The 14,007-nt window shown below is 41.0% G+C and overlaps 1 protein-coding gene across 3 annotated transcripts in view; it reads left to right on the forward strand.

Moving 5' to 3' along the window:
• Positions 1–14,007, forward strand: part of LOC133490224 (astrotactin-2-like) — a 286,520-nt gene that overhangs the window by 114,831 nt on the left and 157,682 nt on the right. For all 3 annotated transcript variants that reach the window (XR_009792133.1, XM_061800017.1, XM_061800018.1), the window contains exon 4: positions 4,329–4,481. Coding sequence is in view for 2 of the 3 variants with exons in the window: in XM_061800017.1 (XP_061656001.1) it covers positions 4,329–4,481 (153 nt within the window). In the remaining variant the exon portion in view is untranslated. The remainder of the gene's footprint in view (positions 1–4,328; positions 4,482–14,007) is intronic.

The following is a 14,007-nucleotide window of genomic DNA, read 5'->3' on the forward strand; positions in this document are numbered from 1 at the left end:
GCCCTCCATTTAGCCTTCTTCCCTGATCTGGAAGCCTTTGGATCACTTAGCAACCTGGCACAGGAGTATTCACACAGGGTAGCATGGGTTTCAACAAAGACTTCACATTCACTAAGGGATAATGATGTACATTATGTCTTGAGAGAAATGCTGTCTTTGCAGCGATGGGCTTGTTCGGTATGAAGAGCGTTCATGAGCTGAAATCCCTGGTCTAGCAGCCTATAGTCGGGCCAGAAAATAGAAGCAAAGGTTCATGTGTCCTATGTTTGCAAGTGCTCCTCTGTTCCACATGACTAACCCTTGTTTGTAACCCCGGTACCGGTACGCTTGCAGTTCAGTTTAGAACATCGCCAGCAGCAAAAAGCTAGTCACTGCCAAGCCATCAAAGTTGTTCTACCACACAAAAAAACTAAAACATCTGTCAGTTTGGAACGTTTTTTTTTTTTTTCTTGAATTCACTTTTTCCTATTAAGCTGGGGAAAGAAACATGCCTCCCCACAGAGTCAAAGGAGAAAGACAGGTTTGCTCTAAACATAAACAGCGGCACACTACATAATGGGAGTTGAAATTCATGTTATACTGTCAGATGCATCTTTCGGGCGTTTTATCTGCGAGTGGTAAGGCCTGAATCAATACCAAATTTGTGTTGATGCAACACCATTGTAGTAAGTATACTACAGTATACTGATGCACACTGTTTTGTCTGATGCAAGAAACCAGAATAATTTCTTCACCACAGAGGATGTGAAGAACCAATTGATCCAATTTTCAGTGGGTCCTCATTTGAAGTTCAACTTTCTCACATTTCAGATTGATATTTCAGTCAAGAAATAATGTTCGTACAATTCATCTGACCTAGAGGTTGAATGCCACCATCATAGAATGTACTCAGCAGGTACTGAGTTGAAAAATTAAATTAAACATTTTAGCTTTGTTCATTGTCCGTTGTTAATTGTCAGTTAAGTGCACAATTGTATAAGTAACTGTTCAAAATAAAACTACCAAACATTAGCCTGCATGACATTCGGTGATAAATTCGATTTGTAGTTCAGAAAAGCAATGCATTCCACTTTCCGTTCTTTTCCGGATTCTTCTTTGACTTTTAGAGCATGTTTTCAAGTTTTCAAGTCAGAATCTGAATTGTTTGACTGTCCAACTGTGCACATTGTAAGGGTCTGCTGTTTGTTGGAAATGGAATACATATATGCCACTGAAGAATGAGTATTCACCTTGACATAACTGTCATTGGTCATCCACAAAAGTTGAATCAAAGGCAACTGGACTGGTTGTTGAAGTATTTTATCTCCAAATTTTCTTTTTAAATGTTTAGCTCCCATGAAAATTATGATTATCACTTTATTATTTTACTTAACAATCGTAATGCGTACCACACAGTTTTTATGTTGCTATGGAACTGCTCCAATTGGTTTTATTTCTCGGACCTACATTTGCAGTACAATAGGATATTAACCTCATAACCTTAGTTAAATGACAATTGACATTTTTCAATCCTGTATAATTAACGAATGCAATACATTAAATATGTCAAAGTCTGAAGAGTTTGTTTGTAATAATTGCCATTAAATGAATGTCTGGTTTAAATGAGTTATGTAGCAGTGTCACAGTGGGACAGTTTACCCTCTTTACCTCCCCCTTTCCTTTGCCTTTTTATACTTATTTGAATGCTTGATTGTGATCCAAATTGTATCACCAGTATTCCCGGAGAGAACCCTCTTTTGTCAGATATACAAATCCAAAAATGTTGATGATAGCTGAGGGGGGTTGGCAAAGAGTTGATGAGTGATGTTGTTTTGAATGTGCAAATGTAAAACACTCAGCACACAGTTTAAATTAGACTGAAGTTGGGTTGTTTGTTACTATAATGATTTGCCTTTTTTTTTTAAAAGAGTTTTAAAATATAGGTGTACAAACACATTTTTGGAGTCATATAAAACAACATTCCCATTATATTAATATTTGCGACTTTTTTTCATAATTTAGAATAGTTCCCAGGTATCTTGACTTGCATTTGTCAGATTGTTTTCGGAATCGAAATCAACCCCAAGTATTAAGAATTACATCAGAATTCAGACACATTCTTGCCTCTCTGAAATTAGCCTGTTTTGAGGAGGCGGTCCTTTCTCATGTAAATGAGAAATGAGACACTCCATATATTAAAACTCCCCTTTTATTTGTATTTTAAACATTAAGTCATGGATGGCGGAAAACTTCTTGCAGCTCAACCAGGACAAAAAAGATTAGGTTATCAGTCCTGAAGCACTGACAGAAAGAAATAATAATTTTAATTTTAATGATCTAGGTGAGTTCTTTGACTCAGACTTGTCATTTTAACATCCAAATCACAAAGAATGTTTTTTTACCATCTCAAAGTCATTCCCAAAGTGCATCCATTTCTCTTTAAAGCCAACAGAGACACTAATTTGTGCTTTTATTACCAGTAGAATTGATGATTGTAATGCTCTTCTTTCTGGTCTTCCGAAAAAGAACTACTGCAACACTCAGCTACACGAGTGCTAACGCAGACCAGAAACAGAGCTCAAACATTACACTGATAATAAAGTCTCTGCACTGGTTACCTGTGTGCTTTAGGATTGAGTTTAAGATTTTTTGTTTTTTAAAGCTCTTAATGATCTTAGGCCATCTTACCTATCAGACTTTAGTCGTTAATTTTATGTTCTCATATTAATACTAACCTTTTACCTTTACGTTAAACTATTTTATTTAGACATTGTATCTTTGTTATTATTATTTTTTTCTGTTGTTTTTTACATTGCTTTTATTATTGCTCTTATTATTATATTTTACCTGCTTTTATTGATTTTGTTTTCTCGCTTTAGCTGCCTTCTTTCAGTGCGCATACTCTAACGTGTGAGATCATCTGTGTGTGTGTGTGTGTGTGTGTGCGTATGCGTGTGCGTGCGTGTGTGTGTATATGTCATTAGGCTTTGTTTTGTTTTGCTTGTTTTTATTGTTTAAAGAACTTTTTGCTACATTTTAATGAAAAGTGCTATATAAATAGTCTGATGGATTGATCGATTAATATGTTGTAGAGAGTGGACAGAGCTAGAATATTGCATCAATGTTTACAGAGTGATCAGTCACCAGAGGGGCGCACGTTGAGTTTCTGTAATGCTACCCTGGACCACATGAATTTGTATGAAATCATGCATCTGTATCTATGTGTGAAAAAAATAATACAATTAAGTTTCATTTTATATCTGTTTAAAATCAGGCAGTGTGTTTGTGGACACTCTGTATTTTCACCTGTGGAGGCATCACCAAGCCAAGAACCACATTACATATCTTCCTGGAACATAACCATTGACACAATGTTGTGGAGCGAATGTGTGTCAGAGTTTACTGCAATAATAATCACTGGAAAAGACAATGCCTCCTCATTATGTAAGATTGTATTTAATTCTGAGCAAGAAGCCCATTCACAACGTAAATGTCCACTCGTCTATTCATCTGTTCAACTCTTTACCTAGATGTTTGAATAGATACAATATGCCATCTTTCAATGCAGAGAATATTGCCTTAACTGCTCCACAAATGGGTGGCAACATTTGTGTGTGGATGTTAGTCTATGAACTGAGTTAATTATAGTTAGTACCATTTTTTCATACTTGAAAAGAATGTGTTTATTTGACGGTGGCAATAATTTCATTGGATAACGCGCCCGACAGATAATTGGAAAACGTCACTATTAGTGGCCACACTATTTGAGGGTTTATTGTATCTTATTAATACTTCCCGTGTCATGTAAGGCCATGAAACGCATAAAGAATACCTGCATGAAGTGCAATGTCGTCAGCATTCCCGGCCTTTTTGGATGCCGAACACCACAAACGTCTCGCCATTATTCTTGGTAAGATCAGTGCAGTATGGCAGTTGACTTTTATACCCTTCCTTTATATCTTTTCTATTTTAAAGGAAAGTGAGCAGAGCTGATTTTATTCTCTCACACTCTCAACTATACAGTCACTTTGCCCAAAGCAAAGTCTTCTGGAGACATCAATCAGAATGACTGAGACTGAGCCACAACAGGAACCGTTGAGGCAATATTGAATTGATGGTATCCTTTGAAAACTAGATTTTTTTTATGTTTTTATTTTTTTTTTAATTGCGGAGGCTGTTGGTCGTGATGCATATGATGCGCCCATTCCTAATATCTCCTAAAACAAGTTATTTTCATTATGTCCCAGAACTTCAGGAGTATTCCCACACTTTTTTTAAAAACATATTTTCACTGGTGCTAAGTGTTACGATGCAGCTGACGTTTTCACTCTTGCCATTCTTTGTTGCAGCCATTGACCCGAACAGGGAGGTAGTGGAAGATTTGATGCAGCGGTTCCAGGCCAGCTTCCGTGTTCCCAAAACTCCACCAGACATCTCTCGCTACCAGCACGTCATCCACAGCTCATCTACTGGCCGCCGGAGGGTCCCCAGCCACAACAGAGGTAGGACATGAAGTTATCAAATGTGTTCTTCAGTTTTCTTCAACGTTTTGTGTACTGCAGTTCGTTGTTAATTAATGTCACTTGGAACAAGGACAAATCAAACGGTAATCTGCACAGGAGAATAGCTAACATACTTAGCATTTGAGTGGGCAGAGGAACAGGCGGCATTGCAAGGATATGATGTGTAGGGGGGTGGGCTGAGTCAATAATCAGAATCACACAATAAACTGTTATTGTGTCACTAATGGCCTTCATTTGGCCCAATTGCTGTCTACAGAAGTGGCTGGTGATTTCTGTTGCTATACTTCCGAGTAGTAACGGGAATTTATCAGCTGTAAGTGTGCTGCAGTATAATTCCCCTTATATAGCAAAGGACCAAGTTAAGCAGGTGTAATGTATGCATTAGGAGGACAGCATGTCTCAACAGTCGCTCAGCTGGAAAACTCCAGTTTTGTCTGCTCAGCTTAGCCCTGCAGCTGTTAGCTTGCCCTTTCTCTGATGTCATTAAAACTGGTTTTGAATTTAGCTTTGGGATGACAAATTCTCACTCCTTTGTCAGCATGTTTTAACCCAGTTTCTTGTTGTGCCATCTTTTAGATAAACTAAAAACAACAGCAAGGTTGCAAGCCAGTATACCTGTAGGCTAAGTCCACAGTAGAGGCTCAATCTGAATAATTTTTAATAACTGATATTGTTTGATACAAGTGTCATAAGATCAATACTTTACTCACTCACTTATTTCACATTTGTGTTGCATCGTGTCACGACCAACTTGTGGCACCTGTGAACTGTCAGCCCAGGATCATCCATCCATCCATCCATTCATTTTATATACCGCTTATCATGTAAGAGTCATACCAACACATGATGAAGAGGTTACAATTTGCCCGAGAACGTTTTGGCAGGACAGAAGAGAAATGGCACAACATTTTGTGGACAGATTAAAACAAGATTGTTCTTTTGGGGTGTGCTTGACAAGAAACTCCCCCTCCCCAAGGAAAAAAAACAAAAAAACAAAACTGAATTTAGGCCATGGTACACTGCGACGACAGTGACGCAGGAGGGCGCAAGCATCATGCTATGGTGAGTAATTTCATAAATTTGGGATGATATACCAGTTTATCATGGCTCCATTTATCTGAATACTTGAAGAGGTCAAGAAAATGTCCTTCAAATTGGTGTTTTAGAAAGTGAATGGTAGTTTGTCTCCATATGCCCTGCGGATGATCGGTGACCAGTCGAAGGTGTACTCAGACATTCGCCCAAAGTCCGCCGGTATAAGCTCCCGCTCACCTGTGAGCCGAAACAGTAGAAATTAGTGGATTGGATGAATAATAACAGATGTTCGGTTGTTGTTGTTGTTTGCATGGTATTTACTTCCATCAACAACAGTGCAAAGAGGGGGTAAATGCATACAGTTTTAGGAAACTTTTCTTCTACCCTGACTCAAAAATGAATCAGAAATGAGGGACACTTGGCTTTTTCCATTGTCAAGTCACATCATATTTATTTGTATATAGCTCTTAATCAGAAAAGTGTCTCAAAGGGCTTCACAGGCCCACAGTTGTCAATGATCAATTGTCAGTTGTCAATACTGCAAAGAAAAACTCAAGACCCCATTTGGCGGGAGAAGGAGAAGGTACCACAAATGGGGCAGATCCCACTTCCAGGATGACCAGGCTGAAATGGATATCGAGTGGGCAACATCAGATACAATCTTCTGGTGCTGCACAATATTCAATATGATGGCAAGTTGCTGTACAATGTTCATTAAGAGGGCGAAAGAGTCCATTTAAAGGAAAAAGGTGCCGCAGGGTAGACACCTTCGGTGGGTCTGCCTGAGGACCTGGCCCGGTCGGTCAGAGTGGAATGTTCCATAGCTACGACTCCAGGGGAAGTGGTCCAACTCAGATCTTTTCCCAGTTGGTTGGTGCAGAATCCAAAGAGCAACAGCTTCAGATTTGGTCATCATCACCTAGCCCTTTCTCTGAGCAGGAGATGAGGGAAGAGGAGATAGGACAAGCAGAAGTAAAACAGGCCCAGTACTTTAACTAAATGCCAAAGAGTAGAAATAAGTCTTAAGTCGGGATTTAAAAGTTTCTACTGCGGTAGGAGCTCTAAAATCCATGGTGTGGGCATTATAACATTTTAGCAGTCTTAATGCTGCAATGTGGTTATTACCTAAATTCACACTGATCACGTTAGACGATGTCACAATTGAAAATTTATGAAATCGTTCAGCAAGTGACCAACCAACAGAGAGTGTAAACAGAAACACTATGTAAATGAGACCAACTATATTGCAAATAAGGCAGCGTTGTTAGTAAGTGCAAACCTCGATACCAAAAATATCTAATCTTTGTACTTTGTTCACCTGCGTATAGGATAGGATACCACAAGGATAAAAATAAACAAAAAACTGTTGCCCTCCAACTCTATTTATAAACTGTTTAATTTTTCTGGCGTTGAAGTTTGAATCTATTGTTGCAAATTCTGCCTGGGCAATCAAATATATGAGCACAAATGTGTTTTCTCATTTATTAAATAAAAGTAGAGCTGTGAATTTCAAAATAAGACCAAGTAAATAAAAAAGGAAGTATTACAAATAAAGTGCTTAACTTCAGAATAATTATTTTTAAAAAACTAACAAAATACAGATAATACTTCATGTTTTGGTCATTTGGGTAGAAGCAAAATCATGCATTGTAAAAATGCATTGTACATCGGTAGAAGGGTCTTCCAGAATTTTGAGGTCAACTTTGGGGGTGCGTATTATACATGGGTGTGCATTATACATGAGAAATTACGGTAATTCAGCTGTAATTATCTTCGTTACCATGTGGTTTTACTGTTTCTAAATATTTTCCCTCACTGGTTTTCTACTTTACGCCTGACATTTGGCAAATTGACAACATTTTCAGGTTTGCCCCCACTGCAGGAGAGAGAAACAAAATACAAAATATTGTGGCAAAGCAGCCATGTTGTTCAGCCCTCTAGCTTTTCACATAAAAGGCAGCAACTCATAGATCTGGATGAAGAAATATATCAGTGATGTTTGCTCAAACGTTCAACATCAGTAGAATTTACTAACAGCGGGAAAATGTAGAATTGATAACAGTTTGTTTTGAATAAGCCAGTTCAGTGGAGGATTGCGAGTGGGCGGCCACTGTGACATACCTTTGGGCATCACACTTGCACAAATATGCAGAGCAGCACAACAACACACCAGAAAGTCAACACCGGTTCTACCCTAAATCCTCTTTTGTGGATCGGAAACCCCCGAATGGTCCCCAACGACCCATGTTTCGGTTTGATATCAGTCTTACCAGATCCCCTTTAGCTGTAACAGCCAGCAAACCTACAAACAAATTAACCCTCAAAGGTACTTAAATATCCATATGCTTACTTGCACATACACATTGTTATCCAACATCAACAATGACGTACATATTACTTTGTAGTGATGCACCCTTGCTGAACATTGTAAAATTTTGCTGCATGCATTGAAAGGCAAAATCTGTGGTTAAGTACATTAGCAAAACAATTGAAATCCAGTTGTCCAAATAGAAATATTGACATATTTGTGTATGTGAAGAAAAGTGATATTTTAAATGGTTTTCAGTGGAACATGTCATTTTGGGTTTAGACTTTTTTCGACTTATTCAAGGAACATTGGTGAAAAAACATAGCTAAAATGGCTTTGTGAAAAAACTGAATAGCACAAAATGTCCTCAAGATGTCTTAAATGTTGATTATGTCACTAGTGTTAAAATAAATAAAAAATAAAAAGAAAGAAAAGAAGGGCTTGTATTCCGATACTCCTCTATGATTTAGATTTGGAATTACCAAGTACAGAAGTGAAAATACAACCTGTTTTTGAATTAAATGTCAGTCCTAGCAGACCATATTCTCTTCAGATGTAACAGCAAGCAAACCTACAAACAAGTTAACTCCGAAGAGGGCTTTTAAATATCCATATACTTACAGATATGCAACATTTTGCAGCATCAATATTGAAACACACTTATCATTTCAGTAGCAAGGAACCCTTTCAGAAAACGGTAAAAGATCTACAATGAATGGGAAACAGTTCTGCTTTCTCGTGGACAAATACTGTATAAAAATGTTTTAAAAAAAATTGACAGTGAGTAGTTTAAAGTGAAATTTTAACTAAAGGACTACATTGCGTGAAGATAATTGTGTGATCAAAAATTACATTTTTATAGATTTAATTTTTATTATTTTTTTAAACAAGATGACCAATTGTTGTTTTTGTGTAGCTTTGCCAGTTTAGGATTACTGTATTTACGGAACAGTGATGACTACTAATTTAACAAATATTCATTCAACATATAGCCAAAATGACGATGAAAGGACACACACAAAAAGAATTATAGCTGATAATGTCCCGAGGATGTCTTAAGGGTTCAATGAAGCACCAATCATAACAGCAATTAAACTATCCTGATTCATTTTGACCAAGATGCACTTTTCATGTATTTTTCAACAAAACAGACTCTTCCGATTAGCTTTAGCATCCTCTCAGATGCCATGTTGTCCATTATAAGTGACTAATCTGCATACTCCCCCTTTTGTGTGTGATTGTACATGCTGTCTCGCATTGAGTTTGACTAGGACATATTTAGCTGGTGTCAGAGAGGCTGAGATGTCGCCTTAATGTGATTATAGCCATGTGAGGGCCGCCGTCGCTGTCGGCTTCATTTACTTCCTCGCGTTGTCCCAAGATGTGCGCATGTGCGCTGAGCGTGACTAACATGCATGCAAAAACAGACACAAGTTGACACTTGCTTGCCATAAATCCAACGTCTGTGGTTTTAAGAAAAAGTTAAAAGCGTCGCTAAGGTCACATCGAACTTTGCATGTGCTTGTGTGCAATAGACTCACATGCAATTGCAGTATTTATGAACACAAGAGAATCTGAATGCAATATACATGCCGGCAGTTGCAAAAAAGAACCATGCGTCTCTCTCCTATGTTGTATTTCCCCCTCATCTTGTTCATTTGTCCTCTAGAAATACAGAAATATTGCACTCTCACCTTCCTGGTCTGAGGATAGCGCCTGTTATAGTATATTGTACTTTTTTGTAAAACCTCGCGAGGCAAATAGAAATTGAGATTATTGAGTTTATGTAAATAAAAACTGACTTGCATTATTTTGCAGCTGTCATGCATTTATGTACATATTTTATTGATCCATAATCATATGGCCTCTCAGGAAGACACGTTACTTTGCCTGCAGGACAATTATGTAGCTCTTCCAATAAGCAAAACGGGGCACGTTACATTAAAATTCAATGGTATGGATTAATTATGGAGTATTATTAATAATAATACTGTGTACTTAACAGGCTTTAGACAATTTGAACTGGAACACAATGAGCAAGTATGGTTAAAAATCTATAACATAAAAGGGGAAAATGGGAATAGCATTTTCATTTACTATTAAAATCTTGAAAAACATTAGCGAGCAAGATGTAAATACAACAAATAATAAAAGCGTAGATTAGGCCAACGCAGACACCGGCTGAATAGGTGAAAGCTGTACAAATGAGCTATAACAGTTAAAACCCCTCAATGCCGCCCAGTTACAGAAATATAACAACCGGTTGATTAACTTGTTAGCATACAGTGTTGAGACTGATTGCTCAGAAGCTATAAATTACGAATTTAAAAGGTACATTGTGCTAAATAACTGACACACCTATTTTTGGAGTCAATTATATTTCCAATTATTGTGAAGGTGATTTTTTTTTCCCTCCCCCCGATTTTGTGGCACCCTCTGGAGTCCACACCACACAATATTGCCTAAGCACTAGGATGGCTCTGTGGACACAAGTCCAACGCAATTTGGACTGCACACAGATCAGATTAAATTGATTACCTCGCTTCCCACAGTGGTTGTTGTTAATGCTGATGGAAAAGTTGTACTTAGTCATATTTACTGTATAGTATAACGTTAACTAATAACGTCATGCTTAAAAATGTTTCTAATTTCAAAGCCGTGTATCAAACTAGCTTAATCCACATTTTCTTTTGATAGGGTTCTTAATTCCGGTTCTGTTCTCATTCCTGTTGGCTTGATTGTACCTCTTGGCCAGTGTTGCCAAACTTGTTGTAAATTCAAGGATTTTGATTTGTATACTCTGGTCTCATACATTTTAGTCCATTTGTTTGTGCTGTGACAACACGGTGTAATAGTGATTACCATGTCTGCCTCACAGGAAATCTGTATTCAAATCTCTGTTGGTCTCTGTGTGGAGTTTGCATGTTCTCCTTGTTCTTGCGTAGGTTTTCTTAGGGTACTCCAACTTCCGCCCATGTCCCAAAAGCATGCCTCTCAAGTTAACTAAAGACTCTTAATTGTGCATAGGTGTAAATGTAAGCATAAAGTAGGGCTGGGCGACTAATCGAAATTGAATCGTGATTTTGATTTTGGCTTCTCACAATCATAAAAATGTTCTAATCGAAGAAAAACAATTAATGTGTCATGGCACCGGTTGTGTATGCAAGTCCCTGCATTGTAAATACATCATGAACTAACCTTTTGTTGCTTTTGGCAAGGATGTGACACATGTTATTCTGCCCTCCCTGAGTGTGCTTTAAGCTGTTTATTGACACCGCAGTTAGAGTTTACTGTAAAACTACACGCACAGCAAAAGGATTACTCACATTGAATATTTAAATGCAAGACACATCGTTTTAGAAATCGCCAGCTTATGCTATCAGTCAATGTAAAACCCTAGTGAGGGGCTAGCTAAACATTTGTTTTTTTAAACTTTCTTCTTCTACTCTTATTTTAGCTTACTGTAATACGCAGCACCATGCATGCATCACACCACACTGCCCCCAAGAGATTTTTTTTAAACAAATACATATAATAGACAATACAGATACCCCAGGCATCAATGTTTTTAGCCATGGCTGTATTTATTTTTATTTATTGTTTTTTATTTCTACTTTTAATATATTATTATTTTACATGTTACTAATTTATTTGCTGGTTGTTCTATTAAGTTATATTTAAAGTTTTGGTGGTCCCTTCCTTGAGCCGTCACCTTATCGTGGTGGAGGGGTTTGTGTGTCCCAATGATCCTAGGAGCTAAGTTGTCGGGGACTTTATGCCCCTGGCAGGATCACCCATGGCAAACAGGTCCTAGGTGAGGGACCAGACAAAACACGGCTCAAAGACTCCTTATGATGACGACAAAAAATGGACTCAGATTTCCCCTTGCCCGGACGCGGGTCACCGGGGCCCCCCTCTGGAGCCAGGCCTGGAAGTGGGGCTCGAAGGCGAGCGCCTGGTGGCCGGGCCTGCACCCAGCCCGAAGGGTAATGTGGGTCCCCCTTCCCATGGGCTCACCACCTGTGGGAGGGGCCATAGGGGTCGGGTGCAGTGCGAGCTGGGCGGTGGCCGAAGGCGGGGACCTTGGCGATCCGATACCCGGCTACAGAAGCTGGCTCTAGGGATGTTGAATGTCACCTCTATGGCAGGGAAGGAGCCCGAGCTGGTGTGTGAGGTTGAGAAGTTCCGACTAGATATAGTTGGACTCGCCTCCACGCACAGCTTGGGCTCTGGTACCAGTCCTGTCGAGAGGGGTTGGACTCTCTTCCTCTCTGGAGTTACCCATGGTGAGAGGCGCCAAACAGGTGTGGGTATACTTATAGCTCCCCAGCTCGGGGCCTGTAGGTTGGGGTTCACCCCGGTGGACAAGAGGGTAGCCTCCCTCCGCCTTCGGGTGGGGGGACGGGTCCTGACTGTTGTTTGTGCCTATGCACCAAAAAGCAATTCAGAGTACCCATCCTTTTTGGAGTCCTTGGAGGGGATGCTGGAGAGCGCTCCTGCTGGAGACTCCATCGTTCTGCTGGGGGACTTCAATGCTCACGTGGGCAATGACAGTGAGACCTGGAAGGGCGTGATTGGGAGGAACGGCCCCCCCCCATCAGAACCCGAGCGGTGTTCTGTTATTGGACTTCTGTGGTCATCACGGATTGTCCATAACGAACACCATGTTCAAGCATTAGGGTGTCCACACGTGCACTTAGCACCAGGACACCCTAGGTCGCAGTTCAATGATCGACTTTGTGGTCGTGTCATCGGACTTGCGGCCGCATGTCTTGGACACTCAGGTGAAGAGAGGGGCGGAGCTGTCATCTGATAACCACCTGGTGGTGAGTTGGCCCTGGTGGCCCTATAGGGCCTTTTTGGCCTGTGGGACTCCTGAGGCAGCTGATGGGTACCAGCTGGCCAAGCGGAATGCAGCTTTGGTGGTCGCTGAAGCAAAAACTCAGGCATGGGAGGAGTTCGGTGAGGCCATGGAGAAATTTCTTCAAGGAAATTCTGGTCCACCATCCGGCGTCTCGGGAGGGGGAAGCAGTGCACCATCAACACTGTGTATAGTGGGGATGGGGCGATCCTAACCTCGACTCGGGACGTTGTGAGCCGGTGGGGAGAATACTTCAAAGACCTCCTCAATTCCACCGACACGGCTTCCCATGAGAGAGCAGAGTCTGGGTTCTCTGAGGCGGGCTCTCCTATCTCTGGGGTTGAGGTCACCAAGGTGGTTAAAAAGCTCCTCGGTGGCAAGGCCGGGGGTGGATGAGCTTCGCCCGGAGTTCCTCAAGGCTCTGGATGTTGTACGGCTGTCCTAGTTAACACGCCTCTGCAACATCACGTGGACATTGGGGACAGTGCCTCTGGATTGGCAGACTGGGGTGGTGGTCCCCCTTTTTAAGAAGGCGGACCGGAGGGTGTATTCCAACTACAGGGCGATCACACTCCTCAGCCTCCCTGGTAAGGTCTATTTAGGGGTGCTGGAGAGGAGGGTCCGTCGGGAAGTTGAATCTCAGATTCAGGAGGAGCAGTGTGGTTTTCGTCCTGGCCGTGGAACAGTGGACCAGCGCTACACCCTTGGCAGGGTCCTCGTGGGTGCATGGGAGATCACCCAACCAACCTTTTATGGACCGAATTTCTAGGCGCAGCCAAGATGTAGAGGGGGTCCGGTTTGGTGACCTCAGTATTGCATCTCTGTTTTTTTGCAGATGAAAAGGGTGGCGTGCCCTCTCCAGGTCGGGGATCAGATCCTGCCCCAAGTGGAGGAGTTCAAGTATCTTGGGGTCTTGTTCACGAGTGAGGGAAGAATGGAACGGGGGGCGGATCGGTGCAGCGTCTGCAGTGATGCGGACTTTGTATCAATCTGTTGTGGTAAAGAAGGCGCTACATCCTTCGGCTGGCCTGGGAACGCCTCGGGATCCCCCCGGAAGAGCTAGATGAAGTGGCTGGGGAGTGGGAAGTCTGGGCGTCCCTGCTAAAGCGACTGCCCCCGCGACCCGACCTCTGACTAACCGTGTTTATAAATTGTGATTTCAAAATCAGTCAGTGAACACCAATCAATCTTTTTCCATAATCGCCCAGCCCTCACGTAAAGGATTGACTGGTGACCAGTCTCGCCCAAAATCAGCTGGGAAAAGCTCCGGCTTACCAGCGACCGTGATGAGGACGAACACT

The sequence above is a fragment of the Phyllopteryx taeniolatus genome, chromosome 15, assembly GCF_024500385.1.
Source record: "Phyllopteryx taeniolatus isolate TA_2022b chromosome 15, UOR_Ptae_1.2, whole genome shotgun sequence".
NCBI classification, from domain to species: domain Eukaryota; kingdom Metazoa; phylum Chordata; class Actinopteri; order Syngnathiformes; family Syngnathidae; genus Phyllopteryx; species Phyllopteryx taeniolatus.